Source organism: Mesocricetus auratus, unplaced genomic scaffold (assembly GCF_017639785.1).
Source record: "Mesocricetus auratus isolate SY011 unplaced genomic scaffold, BCM_Maur_2.0 Super-Scaffold_100011, whole genome shotgun sequence".
NCBI classification, from domain to species: Eukaryota; Metazoa; Chordata; class Mammalia; order Rodentia; family Cricetidae; genus Mesocricetus; species Mesocricetus auratus.
This window is the reverse complement of record NW_024429195.1, coordinates 38,546,879-38,570,835: the sequence shown is the minus strand read 5'-3', so window position 1 is coordinate 38,570,835 and position 23,957 is coordinate 38,546,879. Positions and strand designations below refer to the sequence as shown.

The following is a 23,957-nucleotide window of genomic DNA, read 5'->3' as shown; positions in this document are numbered from 1 at the left end:
AATTGAAGCACAATCTACTGTTAGCATCTACAATTGACCTCCTGACTCAGCTTCACGATTCCACTGTGCTATTTCTCTGAAAAGTACTTAAAGTGAAAATACTTGATATTTTGTCAAGTGAGCTGGGCTATGACAAGCTATCATGAGGCAGAATGGAAAGAGGAAACATGACTTCAGTGCTAGCTACTTTGGGTTAAATGTTATTACAAAGCTCTACTGGGGCATACCAGATCCAGACCAAATCAGTGTTTGTAAAGTAATTGCTTTGCCTCCAATTGCTTGAAGGAAAATCCATAGACAATAAACACAGAGTGCTAACAAGCACTAGAAATGAGATCTCATGATTAGAGAGTTCTGATTTGCTATGATGCCACAGTAACTGTCAAGAATTACTCCATAGGCACTAATCTGAGTGTTGTAAGACCTCGCTGTCTCTGTTCTCACATTTACACAGGCTCTGGGTGCAAAGAATGTAACCAACACCATCTGACTCACCAACTTCCAAAGGCTGTGGTGTCTGCTTTATTATAAGGTGAAAATACATCTATACAGACCAATCAGGCTACACTCTCAAGTCTTCTAAATGTATTCTCCAAAGTTGTAGCATAGAAATAATTACAATCACATATTTAAAGTGAATTCAGTCATACTGGAGATTCAGAAGGGCAAAGGAGGCAAATCAGAGAGGAGAACAGGAAAAATAATAGAGGGGTGAATATGGATCGAGTACATTCTATGAATGTATTGTAATGTCATAACAAATCCCTTCCCTTTGCACAACTAACATAAACTAATAGAAAAGGTGAAATAACAGGAGAATGAGTAATCTCAGTTTAGCCATGGCTAGAAAAGCAATACACACTTATATTTGATGTAGCAGAACTCTGAACTAAACTAGATTGGCGTACACTTCCATCACTTCACAGGAGATTTGCTTTTCGGTTGAAGTAATTCTGTAAAGAAGGGAGTCTCCTCTGTAACACGTGGACCGAACTACACTTCTTACCTGTCAACAGGTCTTAGGAAAAGTTAACCTCTAGGTTTACTGTAAATGCGAACATTGTGATAGCATTGTTTCTGAATTCGACATGATGTAGAAACATGGAGGAGACAAGCTTCAAACATACCTATGCAGTCAGTATGCAGATTAGGTCAACCTTTCTGCTCATTGATGAAGTGTTATTTACAGGTTAGTAAGGTGCCTGAGTCACATTAAGTGTGGGTGACATAATTCCATGGGCTAAAATCCCAGACTGAGTGCCAGCATTCATTGTTCTCTTACTCCTGATGGGATATATATACACTCTGATCAGCCAGCTTCCTGCTCCCACCACCGAGCCATCCCAATCTGGGTAGAATGTATGTGCTCAAACTGTAAGCCACAATAACCTCTTTTTCCTAAAGTTGCTATTCTCAAATATCTTGTCACAGAAATGGTAAAAGTAATGACTACAAGTACCAATTTTTGTCTTGAATAATGAAAAGTTCAGCATAACAATTTTAAAGAGCACTTTCTAAAACTAAATACGTAGTATCTGAAGTTATCATGTAATGCACTGATATGCAGGATATAACAGTTAAAACTAAAGTTGATATTCCATACTTCATATAAATTATATACTTAATAGTCAATATTCATTCCATAAGCATATGTGTGTCCATTTTTAAATAGCTTATCTCCTTCAGAAAAGACTGCTTTAGGAAGATAATAGAATCCACATTACAGGAAATAAAGAAGACTAAATTATTTCACATAGCATAAACGTATGGCTACAGATCAGAAGCTTATCACACTGACTATGTTTATAAACACAAATTCCTTGTTTTGGGGTATCCCTTAGAAAGTCTGTTCAAAGATAGAAGACATAGTATATCAGCTCTCAATAGAATCTGCTACAGAGTTTAAAGACTTTGTTTTAAGCCAGTTCATACAATCTAATAGAATTTTAATATCCTTGATGTTTTTCCTTACTGGAATTGAAAGTTCCTGAAAAATCATTATATGGAATATTTTCCTTTTAAATATGTATTAAGATGCTGATAAGAACCCCTAGTAATGAATGTTAATACAATATATACACTGAGCCGTAAAGGGAATGTCACTTTACACTAGCACTTCCCCACTGTAAAAACTAGCTCCAGTTGATAAAAAGTTTTATGGGCGTCTTGACTTCCCTGCTTCTCCAGGTCTGATATAATGATGAACTTCCTCAACATCATGGAATAGAAATTCAAAATTTTGTGTGATAATATTTTATTGTAATTTTAGTAACTTAATTTGTGAAAATCTTTGTTATTGAAGCAAAACCAAGTAATGCTATGAGTATTATTTTCTGGAAACAAGAGGAACTTAACTGTATGAGAGAGGTAGTGTGCATTCACTCTCAACAAATGACCAATCTTAGATATGCTGATGATGTAACAACCAGGTAAGACACATCTCTGGTAGAATATAATGTCACCTGGACATTATCAATGGAATTTTTACAGGGAAAAACACACTTGAAAATCAATGCAATCTGGTTACTAATACCAAGGTACTGTAGAGATAAAAAAGTTAGCTTATCAACTGAACCCACAAATCTGAAGGTTAAATAATGTGAGAACAATTTTCCCACTTGCTTTAATAGATTAGATTGATGGTGATGATAGATAGATATATAGATAGATAGAGATAGACAGATAGATAAATGATAGATAGAAGATAGATATAGATACATAGATAGATGATAGACCGACAGACAGACAAACAGATAGATAGATAAGATGTAGAGACAGACATATTGACAGATGGAAAAACTTCAGAGGATGTTTAGCTAAATCCAACATAGAACCAAATATTGCATCTGGGTATGGAAACATTAGCCACCAGAACCACATATGAGATATCTGAAAAAATGTAAATAAATCATATGTGTTAGATAATGGTTATTCTTTGAAGAAAGACAATGTTGTTTACTAGAAAGTATGTATTTCTTATGTAAGTATTAATTACAGTTGCAGCAATTGAACATACACATAATTATGGCAATATACTGAAAGTAAGGCTTTAAAAGTTCTTGAATTCAATTATGACAAACATAAATGTCACGTACTGTTTTTGAAAGTTTAAAAGACTTATGAGACAAAGTATAACAATTCAGGAGAGGCAATAGAAAATAGGAATTCTTCCAATTTATTTATTATTAAATATATGTTAATTTTAAGCCATGTCTCAATTGAAGACTTTAAAATTAAGTGCCAATTTGATTGGAATTTCCCTTCTGTACATATTTCTAATTTTTAATTTTTCAATCATTGATAGACTATTGGGTGAATTACTTCTCAGTAATGGCAGCTCTATTGTCGGGTGCTATTTATTGCTTAATGGAAATCAATACAAGTAGTCATTATTATCTGTGCTAAAGAATATGAGTATTAATTTGAGACCCATCTCTTCATTTTTTGAGACCTTTTCAAAGATCACTTTGAAACACTATGAGTTGAAAATTATATCATACCACAATGATTATATCATAAAACTGCACTATATATTCCCTTCAAACATATTCCTTGTACCTTGGGTTCTAAGTTCTATTTCTCATCTTACTAATTCATCTGTGTATAAGCACGGAACTCTTTTACCCCCATATACAAAGTAAGAATTCTTATCAGATTGTTCCTGGACCCTTGTTACCTTAGGTAAGTCTTGATTTTTTTTATTTTGTACTTCTGATGGCATTTTCTTTATAGAGTTATATGAGAATAAATTGGGAATACATGTATAAACAATAAATACTAGTTATTGTCTCACTTTTATTTTTAATGTGATAGGAAAGACATATTTTTCCTCAAAATTAAGTGGGAATAAATTTTGTAAATAACAGACATTTGTACTTGCATCACATTTCTATATCATCAATGAACCATCATTATTTTCTTAAAATATCCTTCCTTCATTATTGTCTTTAGTGTGTAACCCAACTGTAGTCTCACTCCTACTATTCAATGACAGATTAAGAGTGACCTACAAAAGTTCAGTGACTATCTTGCTAAAAAGCAAAACAAAATGACAAAACCCAGAAATATCTTTCTTCTTTTGTTTCACAGTGATTTATTACGTCAAACAATCCTTTTTTTATATTCTGAAATAACTCTTCTCCTAGACTCCCAGTAGCACTCTTTCCTGCCTAACTTCTTGTTTCTACATTACTGGGTAATTAGTGGATCTTGTCTTCTGTATCAGTCTGCACTGTGTCCTCCTGCCAACTGATACCTGTGTTAGCAAGGATTACTAATAACTGCATACAGATACTGTAAATACTTGATCTTTCCTAGATCATTCTACCAAGTCAAAGAGTTATCAGACACCCTCATGAAATCCAGGCACTCTGGTGCATTTTTCAAGATCTTCCGAAAAAGCATTTATATTATCCCACAAATAAAATATTACAAATAGAAGTAAGTAAAGGTATGTATAAAACAATTTATCTCATTAAATGCAAAGGGTGTTCCCTGTGCATATTAAAAAGAAAACAAATAGAACAATGTTGTAGGGCTAGAAGGGAGGAAAAGAAGAATAAATGGAGTAATCTTAAATAAAGCAATTGAAAATATCACAATAAATAATAATGCTTTGGAAAAATTGATGCAAGTTGAAGCCAATTTGCAGAGGTGAAGCAGAGAGTCAACAGGTCTAACCCATTGCTACCCATGACTTACACAGGTCCTGATACTCATTATGTGACTCACACCTGCAAACACAACACTTTGTAATACACCTGAATGAGACACAGAATGCTTGCTGATGAGACCTACTGAGTCTCTAGTCATCAATAGGTCAGATGGGAAATCTCATTTCAGAAACTGTGAGCCTTTAGCTCCAAAATATATATACTAGAAAAATTGCAAAGCTCCTGCACACTGCCAAAAGTGAAGTTTGTTCGGATCTTTGTATTTTGCCCTGGGGTTCAAAGGGAAGGTCCTTCATATTGTGAAGTGTACAATGATGGCCAACAGTAAGAGCCAGCATCAGAAATAACTAAATATATGTGTTCCTTCATCGACTGTATCTCATCTGGGTTGTATTTGAGGTCTTTACCTATATCCTTGAAAGAAGAAGCTGAGAAATCCCTCCTGGTATTGCGCTAGCCTCCATTTTAGCTATCCATGCAATGATTCTCTCCTACATGCTTGTCTGTGCTTCTCATCCTCTGGGAATCTGAGTATCTGCAGGTATGCCTTGAGAAGTGAGGCTGGAGGACCAATGAAAGACAGGGATTGGAGTTTGTGATGGCTTAGCCTTTCATGGACAGAATAGTGAGGTCTTTCATGCCACTGTAGTAAAAGACATTCCTTGTGGAAATTAGGGTCTGAAACCTAGGGTCTCATGCATGTGAGACAAGCACTGTCAGTGAGCTACAGTCCTAGCCTGTAGTGTCAGGTTTCTTTTAGTATTGTGTGGCTAAAGGCAAGCAGTATGATTAAGAATTACTTTATATGGCTACACACAAAACCTTGTATACAGAGCTTTCCTGGTAGCTGGAAGTTCTGTGGATGAGATGGTGTGCAGGGATTTTTGGATATAATTACTTATTTTAAAAGTGAAATATTTAAAATTGAATTGCAATATAAAGGATTCTATATCAGAAAATATCCTTTTATAGTACTTAGAAAAGTCATACTCATGTAGTCTAGGCTTTCAACCAAAAGAATAAGATATCTTGAGGTAATAGTTAAAATTTAAGGTACAATGTCAGGGATGGAGAGACAGCTCAACAGTTAAGGATACTTACTGCTATTGCTGAGAACATGTATTGTGTTCCCAGCACCCACATCTGGCAGCTCACAACTATATTTCTAGCTCCAGATGTTTGGCACCCTCTTTAGTCATACTATACTCATGTGTGTTCACACACACACACAGACACACACACACGATGGGAGAAGTCCTATGTATATGTCAATAAAATGGGGTTCACTCCTACACACACAGGCACACACAATTTTAAAAATATAACCCATCTTTTATAAGATGACATGGGATAAAAGCACCATGTCCATACTGTCTAATGACAATTTGGAGTCAAATACTTGGCAATAAAATTAAATGACTAACTTCAGGGATTTATTTCAAAAGTTACCACTTAGTTTTCCTCTGGGTCCTAGAAGAGCTTAACTGACATGATGTTTACTCATTTCTTTATAAACAACAAGAGTATTCTTTGATTAAAAATTGATCAGAAAGGTAGGGTGGAAAGGAATAACAGAATACATTTTTTCTTTACACTGTCCTAAAAATTTATCAGTTATTGCAATTAGAAAACATCTCTATGGCAAATGCATGGGCTGATGACCAGAAGTTGGACCTAAAGCTTACTATATTTTGGTTTAAAAATATCTTATGATTCAGTATAATAATTATAGTTTCAGTGTATTTCTTCACAGATCTTATCAACTATTGAAGTGTATCATGTAATTTTGTGTTGCCAGAGCTGCCTTCTTCTTCACCATTTCAAATGATATGCATTTCTCCTAATCTTTTTCTATCATTTATTTACTAACTTTGTTCTAAACATGAAAGGGAAGCTTTTTCCTTGAGAGAAGCATTCTCGCCAGCCTGGTTCCAGAGCCGCATGAGTCCCAAATAAACACACAGGAGGCTATATTAATTATGAAGCTGTTGGCCTTGCTTGTTTCTTACTGGCTAGCTCTGACTTAAATAATTACCCCATAATTGCTAATCTAAGTATTTTTCTTACCGGAGAGGTTTCCAGGCTTCCTACTCCATGGCGTTACATCCTGACTCCCTGTCTTTCTCCTACCCAGAGTCCTCCTGGACTCCTAGTCCCACCTATCTTGATTCCCTATTGGCCAGCAGTGCTTTATTGACATATACACAGGACTTCCCCAACATAAACATCCTAGTAATGACTAGCATTTCTTTAAGCTCATAGTTTCTCTTTTCCTACATGTGTTAGACATGTTTATGTACACATATCTACATGTGTGTGAGCATATATGTGTATGTGGGTCCATACGGAGGTGCCAGGTTGATGCTGGGAATCATTCCATTAGGAGCCATCCTCAGTCACTCTTCATTCAATGTACTGAGGAAAGGTCTTGCAACTGAACTGAGAGCTCACTGATGTGGCTAGCACTGATTAGGCTCATGTCTTCCTTCCAAATCATGAAATGCAGGCAGGCAGGCAGTCCCACTTGGCATTTATGTGGGTTCCAGGGATCAGAATCCTAATTCCCATAGTTGTACAGAAAGCACTTAGATGAAACTTGACATCAACAAATGTCAAGTATTTTACCACAAGTATATGTACATTCAACTGCTAAACTGAATTACAATGTCTTTGACTCCAGCTATGAAGAAATGTTTGCCTTAATGCAAAGGCATCAATTATATCTGTCTTCAAGAGATCATACATTTTGCTTGGTCTCAACCCATGCTACTGTTATTTGGTAGTGGAATCCTTGATTGGTGTAACCTTATGATGGGACTTCAGTCCACTGATGCTGTGCTCTCAGGTTTATTGAAAGACCCTAGTATCTCTGTGTTTGTGTGTGTGTGTGTGTGCACACTTGTGTGTGTGTTCACACATCTACTTGTGTGTGCATGTGTGTGTGCCTCGCTAGTCCTTGGCCGTGAGGTAACTAGCTTTTGCTGCACTGTAACTTAAAAGGAATAGTGATAACCCACTGTGGACTAAAACCTCAGAAACTGTAAGCGAACACAAATCATTCTTGCTTACATGCTATCCTAAAAAACTGGTTAACACATAGAAGTTATCATAAATTATAGCACAATCAAGAATTTGAAACTTTTGTAAAGTGGTCCCATCACTAAAATCATGCCACATATCACATATAAACGTTTCTCAGACTAGGACATAAGAAAACAAATTGGAGTATGAATAAAGACTTGATGTGGGATAATGCTCTTGTGCACTGTAAAGATTTGTCAACTGTATTGATTTAATAAAGTGCTGATTATCCAGTAGCCAGGAAAGAAGTATAGGTAGGGCTACAAGACTAGGAGAATTCTGGGAAGAGTAAGGCATAGAGCAGTCACCAGACAGAGCAGAGGAAGCAAGATGAGAATGCCTTACTGAGAAAAGGCACCAAGCCACATGACAAAACATAGATAAGAATTATGGGTTAATTTAAGTTGTAAGAGTTTGTTAGTAGTAAGCCTGCGTAATAGCAAAAACAGTTCAGAATTACTATAAGACTCTGTGTGTTTATTTGAGACTGAATGGCTACAGGACCGGGCAGGACAGAAACTTCCATCTACAAAGACTGACACAAAATGAGAGGGTATTTATGGTACACTGTGTTTTAACACTCTGTGCTGATTTTATTTCATTGGCAATCATGGGTTATTGGTTAAAAAGTAGATCAGTATTGGAAAAATATTGATAAATTTAATTGAATTACTATTTTATCTATAAGACAGTATTTTCAACATAAACTCCTTGGGAGATCTATGGAATTAAATAATTAAGTATGCTATAGTATAACATAGAGAAACTTGGTGATTTTTGTCTATTGTTTTGCTCAGTGTGTGTCAACAGATGAACAAATAAGAAAAATGTAGTTCAAATGTGCAATGAAATTTTATTCAGCTATAAAGAAGAATAAAATTATAAAATTTGCAAGAAAATGGATACAGCCAGAATGTATTACAATTAACAAAACTAGAAGAATTGGAATGAAAAATATCTCATTTGTCTTATATGTGTGATCTATATTTATGTGTATGCATGAGTATGCACATTCATGTTTGTGTGTGTTCTTGCATGTATGTAAGAAATGAAATAGAAAGGGTGCTTGGAGAGTGGGTTGAAAGAACTGTAAAGTAAAGGGAAACAGGAGGAGGCAATGTGGTATATGTGAGATCAAAGCAAAAGGGGGTACTATCAGTGTTAAGGAAGAGGACCAGCAGGATAGGGAGAGAGGAGTAGGGTGAACCCAATGAAATACAATGATATACACATCTGAACATGCCAGAATGAGATTCAATATTTTATATGCCAAGTGGAAAAACAAGATAAATCTAATGAAATACCATAAAACCTGTACACAGCCGCCTGCTCTCACATCTGTAACACTGATAACTGCATTAACTCTTTTGTTGGTAGTGGTTTTATTTTTTTCTAAACAGGGTTTCTGTGTGTAGCCCTGATCATCCTGAAGCTTGCAGTGTAGATCAGGCTGGCCTTGAGTGAATTAACATTTTATAACAAGCTTTGTATTTTAAAGTACACTGCATTTTTATCAGTGTCTAATATTGTGAATGAAAGTTATCACCCAACAGATTGGTTATTAATTCTTTTGGCTAATGCATGGGTTTTGGGAACTCATGACATCATTGACACTTCCTAAATTAAGCATTCCTCAGAGCTTCAAGTGATTCCTTTCACATACAAGCATCTTAGAGCCAGTAGAGTAACCAGGTTTTATCATCTGTCAAATTCAATCAATTTGAAATGGCCATGAAAAATGATGTATTGAGGATGATTCTGAGTGTGGGGTAAATATGATAATTATGCTTAGATGGTATCCTCCAAGGAGCAAGTAAAGGCAATAACTTGAAAATAGACGAAAGTATTTTTTAATTCTTCTGAAATCTATACAAGTCTCCAATATGATCAGTGAAACTCTGTAACAAATTCAGTGTTTCTAGCTTGCTTTAGGAATGCCATTCTTTCTTCTTTTAAAAATTCACCTCCTGATACATTTCAGGGAAAATCTAAAATGTACACTAATCTGATATCAGAATTGTCTCCAATGTCCAGCACTAGTTCAGTGTTTCTTAAAGTACTGGATCTTACCCCTTGTGGACATTGACCATAGATAACAGTTTTTTGAAACACTAAATCTGCTCCACAACTTAGGTTACTTTTCAGTAGCCACATGTTGGCATCAGATGACTCACGAGAAAGACAGATGGATCTCTGAGTCCAAGACCACTCTGGTCTATGGGTGAGTGAATCAGAGCTCATGCCTTTAATTGCAGGATTTGAGAGATATAAAAGGTAGAGGCATTCAGTCTGAGACTGCTCATTAGCCATGTTGAGGAAAGCATAGCAGTCTGAGTGAATCTGAGAAGCAATGATGTCAGGAGCACTCTGAGACTCAACACTTTTGTCTGAACTGAGGTAGAGATAAGAGCTAGTGGCTAGCTGCTTTGTTTTTCTGATCTTCAAATTGAAGCTTGTTTATGGATCTTTTGTTTATTGAGGTATATTTAAGCACAGTTTTGGTTGATTCCTTAGAGTTATATATTGGTCAGTTCTAAAAGTGGTCTATAATATCATACAATATAGCTCATTTTATACTAAATTATTGATGACAATAACTTATAAGATATATCATTGAAATGATCATGTACCATGATAACAAAAATCTACAATTTGATTAGTTTCCATAGAATTCCAAGATCATGTTCAATTACATAGAAACAAAGTTCAGTTCACAAAATGAAAACAAAACCCACAAAACATTTGCATAAAATTAAGAGACCTTAGTGGCAGAGGAAATTGAGTGGCAGGGAATAAATCTGGAGTAGGTGACAACGAACGTCTGTGCCACTAATTAGTTCCTACTACACAAGCTTCTGTGAGTGCACATATGGCCAGCTGCTCCTGCACTCACCTATGGGACAATGGGACCTGTTTTCAGGACACTGAACTGTTAAGATTAAAGTCTATTATTCCAGATTCCAAGAGTCTTCTCAGGTCATCCTGATATGTTGGATTATATTAGATTTTTTCTTAATAAGTAGATAGTGCCTGGAGCTATTAAATCTCTTTATTATATAAGTTTGCTTCAACAGCACTTTTTGAAAAGGCATTTGACCTTACTCTCTCGGGTCCATCTTTTATGCATTGGTTACTATGCTCTCTGTCAGCATACTTCTAGGTGACTTTGAGAATGACATTGTCCAAAACTGGTGTGAAAACACATGAAATCATCTTCAGAGTAAATGAGAAATGTGGAATAGAAAATCACTTTCAGTTTCTTGGTAGATTCTCAAAATAAGTAACACATATATATGCACAATGCACAAAATGAAATTATCACCAAATGTTTCTATACTTAATGGGCTAAAGCTTCCTAAGTTAGATGGAAAACTTCCTGTAATACATTTATTGTGATTCAAAGTCGTCATATTATTTATAGTCATATATATGCAAATTTTGTCATCATATATCTTCCTTCTGTGATTTACATTGCTCATATGTCAATATTTTACTACAAACACAAGGTAAAATCAGTATTTTTTGTTCATTTAAAGCATTTTTTCAATTTTATGCATTTGTGTACATACATTTATACACACATGTGAGGGGATTTGTGGGGCCAAAAGATGTTGTGTAGCCTTGGAAATGAAGTTACAAGTGGTTATGAGTAGGGACCAGGCTCAGGTTCTGCTAAAAAAGAGTAGAAAAAGATCTAGAACACTGAGTCATATTTATAACTGAGTAAAATATACACTCAGATGGTAACAGCCTTTCTACTTTCATGTTTTATAAATGCAGCAATAACTTTTAACACACTGTAGCATTGATCATTGCATCTATGTTGATAATAACTTTTTTAATAAAGTAAATTCAATGTTGATACATTTCATATAATAATCACTTTTTCGGTAATAAAACCATAACAAGAAAAATGGATCATCTAAGACATTCCTTTAGAAACTATAACATTTTTACAGTATAATGAAAAACAATAAATTAAACTCTCTACATAAAAAAAACCATAACTGCAATGCAATCTCCAATTTCAGTAAAGGAAGACACTGAGTTTAATTATACATTTGTGAAGAAAACATACCTATAATATTTTCTCAAAGCATGAAAGGTTATTTGTAATATACTACTATCTCCCTTGAGTACCTCGAAACCCACTTTTCTTTACAATGTGTGATTTCTGCATTGGAAATACTTCCCTGTGATACTATCTATTTTAGTGCATGTCATGAAGACATGGAGTGCAGATCTCCACAGAGACATTCTTGCATCTAGTATCACTAAGTGCATACAGCATGGAAAAATTAGTTTTATATAAAACCTTTTATTCCATAGATAAAAATGACTTCAAATTTATATATGAAAATATAAATGGGGGTGAAAATATAAGTGGGAGTATAAATATCATTACACTTGATTTTCTAACATGAATATTTATATTTGGTCAAATAATTCAACACCAACATCAGAACACTTTGTGAAAATGCTGCTGTTTGCTCTTCCAGGTTAGAAATGAGAGTCAGGTTTTGTGTTGTTTTAAGACATTCACAAAAACTTTATTAGCTTCTAGAGATAAACATGCTTTTGAAACCTAAAATAACAAACAAAAAATTAAACAAATAATTAAGTCACCCATAATATCACAAGAGTGTAATACCAGAACTCAGAGGCTGAGAAAAAACAATCGCTAATTATAGGCCAGTCTGGTCTATATACCTAGACCACTTCCAAAAGAAGAGGAAAATTATTATTTGATCTCTTAAAATACATTTACATTTCAGTATCACATATTTAGTATAGTGTCTTAAGATATTCGTCATTGTTATGGTAATTATTTTATTCACAAACATAACTGATAGCCATATGGAATTAACATTGACGTGAAATGGTTAAAAATCAATGTTGATCAAATGATTTTCAACATAGGTGTCTAATAACTATTAGGAGAAGCAAAATTCACCTCTTGCAGGATTGCCCCTTTACTGGTATACTACATAGAGTGGTCATCACTGAAAACATATACACAAACAACAAAACGTACCCCGGGAGTTGTATTTTTATATTTGTATACATACCACCCACAGAGAGAGAGATAGAGACAGAGACAGAGACAGAGACAGAGAAAGAGAGAAAAAAGAGAGAGTTAACAATAGTAATCAAAGAAAAAGAAGTCAAGAATTAAAATCAACATAGTGGGGAAATGGGAAGAGTTGGAGGGAAGGAAAAAAAGGGCAAAAGTATACACAGCTCTACTTCAATTAAAAACCTATCTTTTTTTTTTGCTTTTTTCCTTTTTTCCCCTCGATATATGTTTTTATTTAAATTAGAAACATGAATGCTTCACATGTCAATCCCAGCTCCCTCTCCCATCGCTCCTCCCTTGTCCCTCCACCCAGGGAGGGTGAGGCCCTCCTGTTTTAAAGACAGTTTTCTTAAGTGAAAAACAAATTATTTGATATTCCTGGGTAAACTCACAAGCTGAATTTGTTCTACTAGCCATTTGTGTTAACATATAAAGGAATTTTACTACTTAATAGTCACTAGTATCACTTTGCTGAGGCAGAACTAGTAGAATACTCACTGACTATTTTGACTCTGTTTATGTCTCATATCTACAACCTGATTATCTTTTTTTTTTCAGAGTTGTGTAACAGTCCTGGTTATTCTGGAACTCAATTTGTAGAATAGGCTGCCCTTATTGATGGTCATTTTTAAGGAAGTTTCTCAAATTTGGCATTATTATTGTTCTTTTACAAATACGTAAATATGTATCATTGCTTTTCACACACTGTCACCAGCATCTAATTAAAATCACCTTCAAGGAATCTCAGGATACGGAGGTGAATTCCTTAATTCTTTGAATGCCCTTTTGCTGGTGAATGATGTGGTCTGTTCTTGTCCCTCATGCTGTGAATGCACAGTTCATAAACCAAGCTGGGTCTTTCCTTCCTCCAGTGCTTCTGTTTTACCACACCTTACCTGTATCATTATCTCTTTTCTTTGGCACATGACTTTAAAATGATTTAAAGATCTATCTAGCCACTTTGACAAACCATTGTCAACTAACAGGAATGCTGACGTAGTTAATAACAACTTGTGAGAAAATCGTTGAAGCTTTAGAGACAGAACAAGAAAATTGCTAAGTGTACAAGGAGAAAAAAGCTTATTTAAAATATAAACACGTGATGATTTCTATATGCTTACTAAAGGGTGTAGCAGCTAGGGATTTATACTAGTATTTCTACACGTTTTAGTCTTTAACAGACTTAATTTGGCTTTCATAATAACTAAAACTCTAAAATGCAATTTGTAGCATAATGTAGTAGAGAGAGTAGGAAAAGTCTCTTCACCAGCGATTGCAGCATGTGTTGCCCTTCAGCAACTTCAGATAACTGACAGCTGAAGCCATGATGGATTACTCATTTTGACATCGATACTAAGTCTCATTCATTACTTTCTTAGGTCCTGTGCTTTATATCAAGAAGAAAAATGCTAAGAAAGGTTCAAAAAGAGAGAAAAAAAGCCTTAGATGAAAACCTGATTTCAAATACTAAATTCACATGACATATATAAAGATAACCTGTTTATTTCAAAATGCTGGTTAAAAGCAGAAAGACAATAGCGAGATGCTATTCTTTTGGCCCTTGCATACAATTACAATTGAGAGAACACAGATAAACAGTCTTCTTTAAAGAAGTTAGTTCTTCAAGTTTTTATGTTAAGATATGCTTGATCATGTACATATTAAATTTGCTAAGAAAATGCTAACATCATTTTTATCTCAAATTCCTAGTGAGAATAAATAAAATGGATATATTACTTTTTGTGTTAATAATAAAACTAAACTCAATTGTAAAATATTAAGATTTCTTAGGAATAATAGAACAAAAATTTTACTCTGGATTTCCAAGCTATGTATTATAGTTAACGAAACTACATTTACTAAGTGTTTTTGTTGTTGATGATGATTATCAAAAAAACTGGATGTTTGACTGGATGTTAACCAAGTCACATAATATTAAATGTTTCCTTGTACAGCTCCCTATTACTGCCATTATTTAGTTAAGACTAAACTCCAGCAGTATACTTCCTTCCTCTGGTATATGTTTGCAGGAACTCTGCAGATAATCTACATTGGGTAAGGATATAAAGTTGTGAAAGCTTTCATAGAACTCGATATTCTGCATTTCTTTTGATTAGGATTATTTTCAGGTAAGGAATTCCTCCCAATATTCCTTTAAGGATCTCATGACATGCACTCTTGGTATCAAACATATTTGAAAACACATGTAGGACACAATGGAAGAAATGTATGTCATTTTCTAATGGTCTCTTACCTCAGTATCTAATGGACTACTGAACATATGTAAGGATTAATATTGTGTTTATGACTCCTTATTTACTCACCCATCTGCTGGGGAGTATTCCTGTATACTCTTTAAATTATGCTCTGATTGGTTTAATAAAGAAGTTGACTGACAAATAGCCAGGCAGGATAAGGTTAGGCAGAAAAGTCAAATTGAGAATTATGGGGTAAAGAAGGATGGAGTCAATGGAGGTGCCAGCCTAACAGTCAGGACATATAGAAAATGAGGTAGCAAGGTTTTAACCATTTGGCAAAACATAGATAGAAGTATGGATTAATTTAAATGTAAGAGTTGGCTAGTAATAAGCCTGAGCTATTGTTTGAGACTTAGTAATTAATATATGCCTCTGAATGATTATTTGGAAGAGATTATGGGATAGCTTGGGACAGAGAAACCTCTGTTTATACTCATCTCTTCCTAAAATGCTCTTAGAAATTGTAGTTGCTATGAATATCATGCATACACTTATATATACAGATGAAGATGTATCTAAGTATCCATGAAGATTCCTCTATCTTCATCTGTATATGCATATACATGTTTTGTGTAAGGTATATATAATATCTAAGTGTTATAAATTCAATTAATATTTTAAATATTTTAAATGCTGAGGAAGCACTTGATGTCAACTTTTCTCTACTAATATATAAATAATAATATACAGTAAGAAAATGAAATTAGCAAAACTGAATTCAGGTAACTGGAGTTGATTGCTTAGGAAACCATGACAAATACTTAGAGCTTAGAAGAATTTTTATGTTGATTGTAATTCCAACTTAACTAAGTTTTAAAGGTTCAAAAATGAATTTATGTAGTTCGTATCAGAGTTAGATACAGACCCCAGGGTCTCAATTCTAACTTTATTCTATGGCCAAATGAGGAGGTTAGCTCATTTTAACATACTTCCTTTTTTCAAAGAGGTAAGCAGTCTGTCACTTTTTGTTAAGATTTAAGGATGACTAAATTATTCTAGTAAGCATACATAAATATGGATTATTTTAATGGCATTGAAATATCAATATATAATGAAAAGTCTATCCTGAAGAGGCAAGCTGTGACAGGTTAGATAAATAATTTGTGAATGTAAAAATTCATAGGATGCCATTTGATATCAGGAACAATAAATTTATTTTCTCCACACTTGAAAACTTAGTTTTCTTCAAACAATAATATTATGACTGAAAATATGCAGTATTATAAATAAGATCCTTTACCGAATATAGCAATCCCTTCTTTTACTGAAACTACAATGTGCAATAAACAGGACAGTAAGGCGACTAAGGGAGCAAAGTCATCTACTGCCAAGCCTTACAAGGTGAGTTTCATAACCAGGGTGAAGAGGCAGAAGGCAAGAAACAACTAAGTTACCATCTACCCTCCACAAGTACACAACGGCACCTGTTCATTCTCATGTCACATACAAATATGCACTCAAATGAAATAATTACAAGTTCAATAGATAAATATATTGAAACAAAATTTTGGACACAAAAGTCAGACAACTTATTTTGTTTTATAGTCATGTAAAGTAGCCATGTATTAAAGTAAAAGACAAACTTAATTTCAGATTAAGGTCAAAACTAATTGTTTTCTTGAGGATAGCTTTTTCTCATAAATCCTGAGTCACAAGCTGCATTTCAAATGCTTTCCTCTCTTCTGCCATCCTTACAACTTAGAAAAGCATTCAAAAACACACAAACAACAACATAAAAGAACATTTTCTCATTCCACTTTTAAGTTCACACTTCATTCTCACCTTAGTAACGGCTTCATGGAGGTTGAAAGATGGATCCACTTCTTCAATTTTTGTTGCATGTTTAGGGAAAATGGCTTCAGAGAGAAAACTTGGACCCTGTGACAAATACAAGAGAAAGTCTTCATTGATTTTGGTTTCTGAGTACTTTTATTGGATTTTCTTTAAAGATGCACAAAGCTCAAGAATGCTTTAAGGTTTCTGTTGATTCTGAGCTTCATCTGACTGATCTAATTATCCATCCCATAATATTTGTAAATTAAGATGAGTAATTGTATGAAGATGAGTAATTAAGAAGAGACTGTAATTAAGACTTCTATTACTTTTAACACTTTATATACTCACAAATATTGTTTTCTCACCAAAAGACAACTTTTTATAGTCCTCAAATATTTACACTATCTATAGTTTATGTTTACAAATATAAGGGAGATGTTTAGACTACATAATCACTATTGATATTCTCTTCTATTTTTACATGTTTTGTGTTTATGGCTGGGAGACTACAATGTTCTTGATAAACATGACTACTTATAAAAACCTAGAAAAGTGGACAAGTTATGGTATTTTAGATAAAGTAATGGCATCATCAAAAACATAAGATACAGGTAGAAATCACATGGCTTTTGGGATTGCCTAAAAGGTAATTAAACCTACCATCAAAATATCACTGTTTAATTGAATGAAATGAATTAAAACTATTTTGACTACTTTATTTTTTATTTCTCATGTAACCAAGGATTAGGATTCAGGAAGATGTAGAATACTGATATCATTTTTATCTACATTAGTGTTGTTGGGGTAATCAATATATTACTAATATTCTTTAAGTGTTTTTCCTTACAGTGTAAATAAAATCCTGATTTAGAAAGCTGAAGGTTAATCAAGCTGGAAACCTTCATGTGAACTTGGCATAAGCTAAAGTCATCTGAGAGGAGGAAACTGCAAATAAGAAAATGCTTCCACAAAATCAGGCCACAGGCAAGCCTGTAGGTCATTTTCTTAGTTAATGATTGATGAGGCATGGCCCAGTCTATTGTGGGTGGTGCTATCCCCAAGCGTTTGGTACTGCATACTATAGGAAAGCAGACTGAGCAAGCCATGAAGATCAGTCCAGTAAACAACATCCCTCCTTGGCCTCTGCATCAGCTCCTGCTTCCAGGACCCTGCCCTCACTGCTTGGTTATATGGAACTGTGAGCAAAAGAATTGCTTTCCTCCCTAAGTTGCTTTTGGTCATGGTGTTTCACGGTAACAGTAAAAACCCTAACTAAGACAAGTTGGTACTAGGTAGTGGTATATTGTTGTGACAGATCCAATCATGTTGTTTGGGGGGGGGCATTACGGAAGAAATTTAGAAATTTGGGCTAGAAAAGGAATAGAGTTTTTAGAACACAGTGAGCTCTTCTGTGGGAGCTAGGAATATAAGAATGTGGAGGGAGATACAGAAGATAGAACCCTGGTGTGTGCAGTTTCAGAGAGAAGTATAAAGACCATCAGGGCCATTTTATTTTCAACTAAGATTTTGTGATTTTGGTTAGCTAAGACTGAAGAATAAGCTGTGATTAACAAGATACCAAAAATAGTAAAGTGAAACCTCTGCTTTGCTGGACTACTTGATGCTGGTCGACTGAAGCTAAGAAATCAGGTGTGATTAGGAAGAGAGCAGCATCACTGAGGTGAAAACAGAAGCTGTGTTTCAGAGGCAGCCATGGTTGTACTTTACACTGGCAACTGAATGTGGTAGTAGAAGAGTCACCCAGGTGATACTAGTTTTGGAGGCATGAAGGAAGCAGATCAGGCTTGACACTGTGAGAGGCCAGAAGATGTTAAGGTTCAGCCTCAGGAACAGTTGAAGATCCAGGACTGAAGGGGTCATGAAGGGAAGTTGAGACTTGGCACCATGGAGAGAATCACAGAGAGGCTCTTGGTGATAGTGCTGGACAGTGGCAGCAGAAGATCCCAGCGTTTTACCAATGCCACTACCATGGGATAGCCTCCAAGGACAGCAGTAGCAATGGAGTGGTGCCTGCCTGAACTTAGAGGACAAACTAGGTGTGCTACAGGGGACAGAGCTGAAGAAGTGACGAAAACTCTTTGAAGGAGCATACATAGTTGTGAGTTGATCCCAGAAATTGAACATTGCCTTATTTATACCCGGTTTTACCTTCATTTGATTATGACAGTGTCCTTATTCTTCCCTCTTGAAATAAGTAAGTATTTAACCTAATTTTGATTTTTATAAGAGCACACATTTGAGAGATTTGGAACTTTTAAAGGATAATTTGTATTTTTAAAGGGATTGGATATTTTAAAGAGGTTGAACTTCTAATGTGTTTAAATTAGTAGACTGTCAGACTGTTTATTTTTATTTATGTTTTTAATGTGAGTTTGGGTTTGTTTTTTTGGGGAGTTGCTTGTTTATTTGTTTGTTTGTTTTTTTTTCTTTTGGTAGTTTGATACAGGGTCTTTTTGTGTAGCCCTGGATGTCCTGAAACATGCTCTGTGTACCAGAGTGGCCTGGAACTCACAAAAATTTGCATCCTCTGCATGAAATCTTAAGGATGAATTAGAAAGGAAAGGTGAGGTTTAATAGTGATGTGTTTATGTGTCAAGGTGACAAAAGATGAATTGTGCTATATAGTTTTATGTCAACTTGATACAAGCTAATATCATCTGAGAGGATGAAACTCCAATTTAAAAAATAATGACCTTTATAAGGTCACCTGGCAGGTAAGCTTGTAGGCATTTCCTTACTGATTAATAGGGTAGAGGTGAGTCTATCTTAGACAGTGCCATCCCTGAGCTGGTCATTCTGAGTTCTATCTATAAGAGGGCAGGTTGAGCAAGCCAGAGGGAGCAATCCAGTAAGCAGCACTCCTCCATGGACTCTTCATTTGCTCCCATGTCCAGGGTCCTATCCTGCTTGAGTTCCTGCTCTCAGTGCTTTGTTATATGGAACCATGAGTGAAATAAATCTTTCCTTCCCAAGTTGCTTTTGGCCATGGTTTTTCATTGCAGCAATAGTAACTCTAAGTAAGACATTCATTTTATAGAAAACTGAAAAATTGGGACAAGATTTATCTAAGTATGTAGGGAGACAGATGATTGATAGGTAGGTAGATAGATGATAGCTAAAGACTTCATAGAGAAATAGACTGATAATCATCCTAAAGAGAGATTTTTAAAATGTATATCAACAATGATTGCAGAAAAGTAACGATTTCATGGAGCTTTTTATTATACTATTTACTAGTGACAGTCAATAACAGAACTTAAATTTTTAAATGTATCTCAGATTAGGATGATGTAATTGGAATGTTTTGAAGGTACACAAATGAAGACTGACTGAAGCTATGTATCCTGGAAAAGAACAGGAATTAATTAAATGATATTGGAAAGTATTCATACTAGCTGTCTGTTCATCACAGCATATTTCACAGCTCCAGTTTTTCATTTTGTCTGCCTACTGAAAACAATTCTGTTTAAAACTTGCCTAATCCCCTCGACACATAATAATCAAGACCCAAACAGAATAAAGAAAGAATATTCAGAGCAGCTAGGGGGAAAGGCCAAGTAACATATAAAGACAAACCTATCAGAATTACACCTGACTTCTCCATGGAAACTATGAAAGCCAGAAGGTCCTTGATAGATATTCGACCAATATTAAGAGAACATGGATGTCAGCCAAGACTTCTATACCCAGCAAAGCTTTCATTCAATATAGATGGAGAAAACAAGATATTTCATGACAAAACCATATTTAAACAATACATATCCATTAACCCAGCCCTACAGAAAATTTTGGAAGGAAAACTCCAACCCAAGAAAGTTAATTACAGCCAGAAAAGCATAAGCAATAGATAATCCCAATTTACCAAAAGGCAAAAGAAAAGTGATAGAAACCCACATACAATTCCACCAACAACAACCATGCTAAAGCAAACAAGAATGAGCTATCAATGGTCATTAATTTCCCTCAAAATTAATGATCTTAACTCACTCATAAAAAGACAAAGGCTAACAGAATGGATTTTAAGACAGAATCTGTCCTTCTGCTACATAAGCTTCAAACACATAAGCTTCAAAGACAGACATTATTTCAGAGTTAAGGGTTGGGAAAAGATTTTCCAATCAAATGGACCTAAGAAACAAGCAAGCAATCCTAATATCTAACAAATTAGACTTTAAAATAAAGTCAATCAAAAGAGATGAAGGAGGTCACTTCATACTCATTACTGGACAAATCCACCAAGATGAACTCTCAATTCTGAACATCTATGTCCCAAATACAAAGCCATCCACATTTGTAAAAGAAACATTAATAAAACTCAAAGCACATAAATAACCTCACACACTTGTAGTGGGAGACTGCAGCATCCCACTCTCACCACTAGACCGGACTACAAGACAGAAAATTAACAGAGAAACAAAGGAACTAATAGAAGTTATGACCAAATTGGGTTTGAGTGACATCTATAGGACATTCCATCCAAACATAAAAGAATATACCTTCTTCACGGTGCCATATGGAACCTTCTCAAAAATTGACCACGTTCTTGGGAATATAGCAAGCCTCAACAGGTACAAAAAATTGGAATAACTCCATATATCTTATTAGACTACTATGCTTTAAAGTTAGAATTCAACAACAACACAAATCGCAGAAAAACTGCAAACTAATGGAAATTGAAAAATGCACAATTGCACCACTCCTGGGTCAAAGAAGAAATAAAAAAAATAAATTAAAGACTTCCTAGAATTTAATGAGAGTGAAAACACAATATACTCAAATTTATGGGACACATTAAAAGTAGTGCTAAGAAAAAAGTTCATACCACAAATTGCCCCCCGTAGAGAAACTTGAGAACAGTCACACTAGAGAATTAAAAGCACAACTAAACGCTCTAGAACAAAAGGAAGCAAACTCACCCCAGAGGAGCAGATGCCAGGAAATAATTAGATTGAGGGCTAAAGTCAATAAAGTAGAAACTAGGGAAACGATACAAAGAATCAATAAAACAAAGAGTTGGTTCTTTGAGAAAATCAACAAGATAGACAAACATTTATCCAAACTTATCAAACAGCAGAGTATGAACATGTAAATTAACAAAAATCAGAAATGAAAAGGGAGACATAACAATGGACAGTTAGGAAATCCAGAAAATCATCAGGTCATATTTTGAAAAGCTATACTCCACAAAATTTGACAATTAAAAGGAAAAGGACAATTTTCTGGATAGATATCACTTACCAAAATTAAATCAGGAAGAGATAAGCTATTTAAATAGACCTATAACACCTAAGGAAATAGAGGCAGTCATCAAAAGTCTCCCAACCAGAAAAAGCCCAGGACCAGATGGCTTCAGTACTGAATTTTACTAGAAATTCAAAGAACAGGTTATACCAATTCTCCTCAAAGTATTCCATGCAGTAGAAGCAGAAGGGTCTTTGCCAAACTCTTCTTACGAGGCTTCAATAACAATTGATACCCAAGCCACACAAAGACACAACTAAGAAAGAGAACTTCAGATCAATACCCCTCATGAACATTGACGCAAAAATGCTCAATAAAATATTGGCAAATCAGATCCAAGAACACATCAGAAAACTCATCCACCATGATCAAGTAAGCTTCATTCCAGGGATGCAGGGATGGTTCAACATATGAAAATCCATGAATGTAACCTATCATATAAACAAACTGAGAAACAAATATCACATGATCCTGAAAAAGCCTTTGACAAAATCCAATACCCATTCATGATAAAGGTCTTGGAGACATCTAGGATAACAGGAATATACGTAAGCATAATAAAAGCTATATACAGCAAACCAACAACCAACATCAAACTGAATGAAGAGAAAATCAAGCCAATTCCTCTCAAATCAGGAACAAGGCAAGGCTGTATCCTCTCCCTATACCTCTTCCATATTTTACTGGAAGTTCTAGCTAGAGTGATAAGTCAACATAAGGAGATCAAGGGGATAAGAATTAGAAAGTAAGAGGTAAAAGTTTCAGTATTTGCAGATGACAAGATAGTTTACATAAGTGACCCAAAAAAACTCTACCAGGGAACTCTTACAGCTGATAAACACCTTCAGCAAAGTGGCCAGATGCAAGATCAGCGTAAGAAAATCAGGAGCCCTACTATATACAGACAATAAAAGGGCCAAGAAAGAAATCAGAGAAAATTCACCCTTTACAATTGCCACAAACAACATAAAATATCTTGGTGTAATGCTAACCAAACAAGTGAAAGACCTGTATTGCAAGAACTTTGAGTCTTTAAAGAAAGAATTTAAAGAAGACACTAGAAAATGGAAAGATCTTCCATGCTCTTGGATAGGTATGATCAATGTAGTAAAAATGGCAATCCTGCTAAAAGCAATCTACAGACTCAATGCAATCCCTATCGAAATCCCAGAACAATTCTTGATAGACCTTGAAAGAACAATTCTCAATCTTATATGGAAAAACAAAAAACCCAGAATAGCCAAGACAGCCCTGCTCAACAAAGCAATATCTGGAGGCATCACAATCCCTGGCTTCAAGCTCTCTTATAGAGCTATAATTCTGAAAACAGCATGGTATTGGAACAAAAATAGACAGGTAGACCAATGGAATCTAATTGAACACCCTAAGATTAATCCACAAACCTATGAACATCTGATTTTTAACCAAAAAGGTAAATTATACAATGGAAAAAAAGGAAGCCTCTTCAACAAACAGTGCTGGCATAACTGGGGATTGGCATGTAGAAAACTGTAGATAGATCCATGTCTATCACCATGCACAAAAGTTAAGTGCAGATGGATCAAAGACCTCAACATAATTCCAGCCACACTAAACCTGTTAGAAGAGAAACTGGGAGGTACTCTTGAATGAATTGGTAGAGGAGACTAATTCCTGAACATAACACCAGTAGCACAAATACTGAGATCAACAATTAATAAGTGGGACCTCCTGAAACTGAGAAGCTTCTGTAAGGCAAAGGACACAGTCAACAAGACAAAAAGGCACCCCACACGTTGGGAAAAGGTATTCACTAAACCCACATTTGCCAGAGGACTAATCTCCCAAATT

General features: G+C 35.0%; 1 protein-coding gene across 3 annotated transcripts in view; it reads right to left on the bottom strand.

Moving 5' to 3' along the window:
* The window catches only part of Naaladl2 (N-acetylated alpha-linked acidic dipeptidase like 2), a 1,212,242-nt gene that overhangs the window by 130,074 nt on the left and 1,058,211 nt on the right, over nt 1-23,957 (bottom strand). For all 3 annotated transcript variants that reach the window (XM_040754622.1, XM_040754621.1, XM_040754623.1), the window contains one exon: nt 16,872-16,967. In XM_040754622.1, the coding sequence (XP_040610556.1) occupies nt 16,872-16,967 (96 nt within the window). The remainder of the gene's footprint in view (nt 1-16,871; nt 16,968-23,957) is intronic.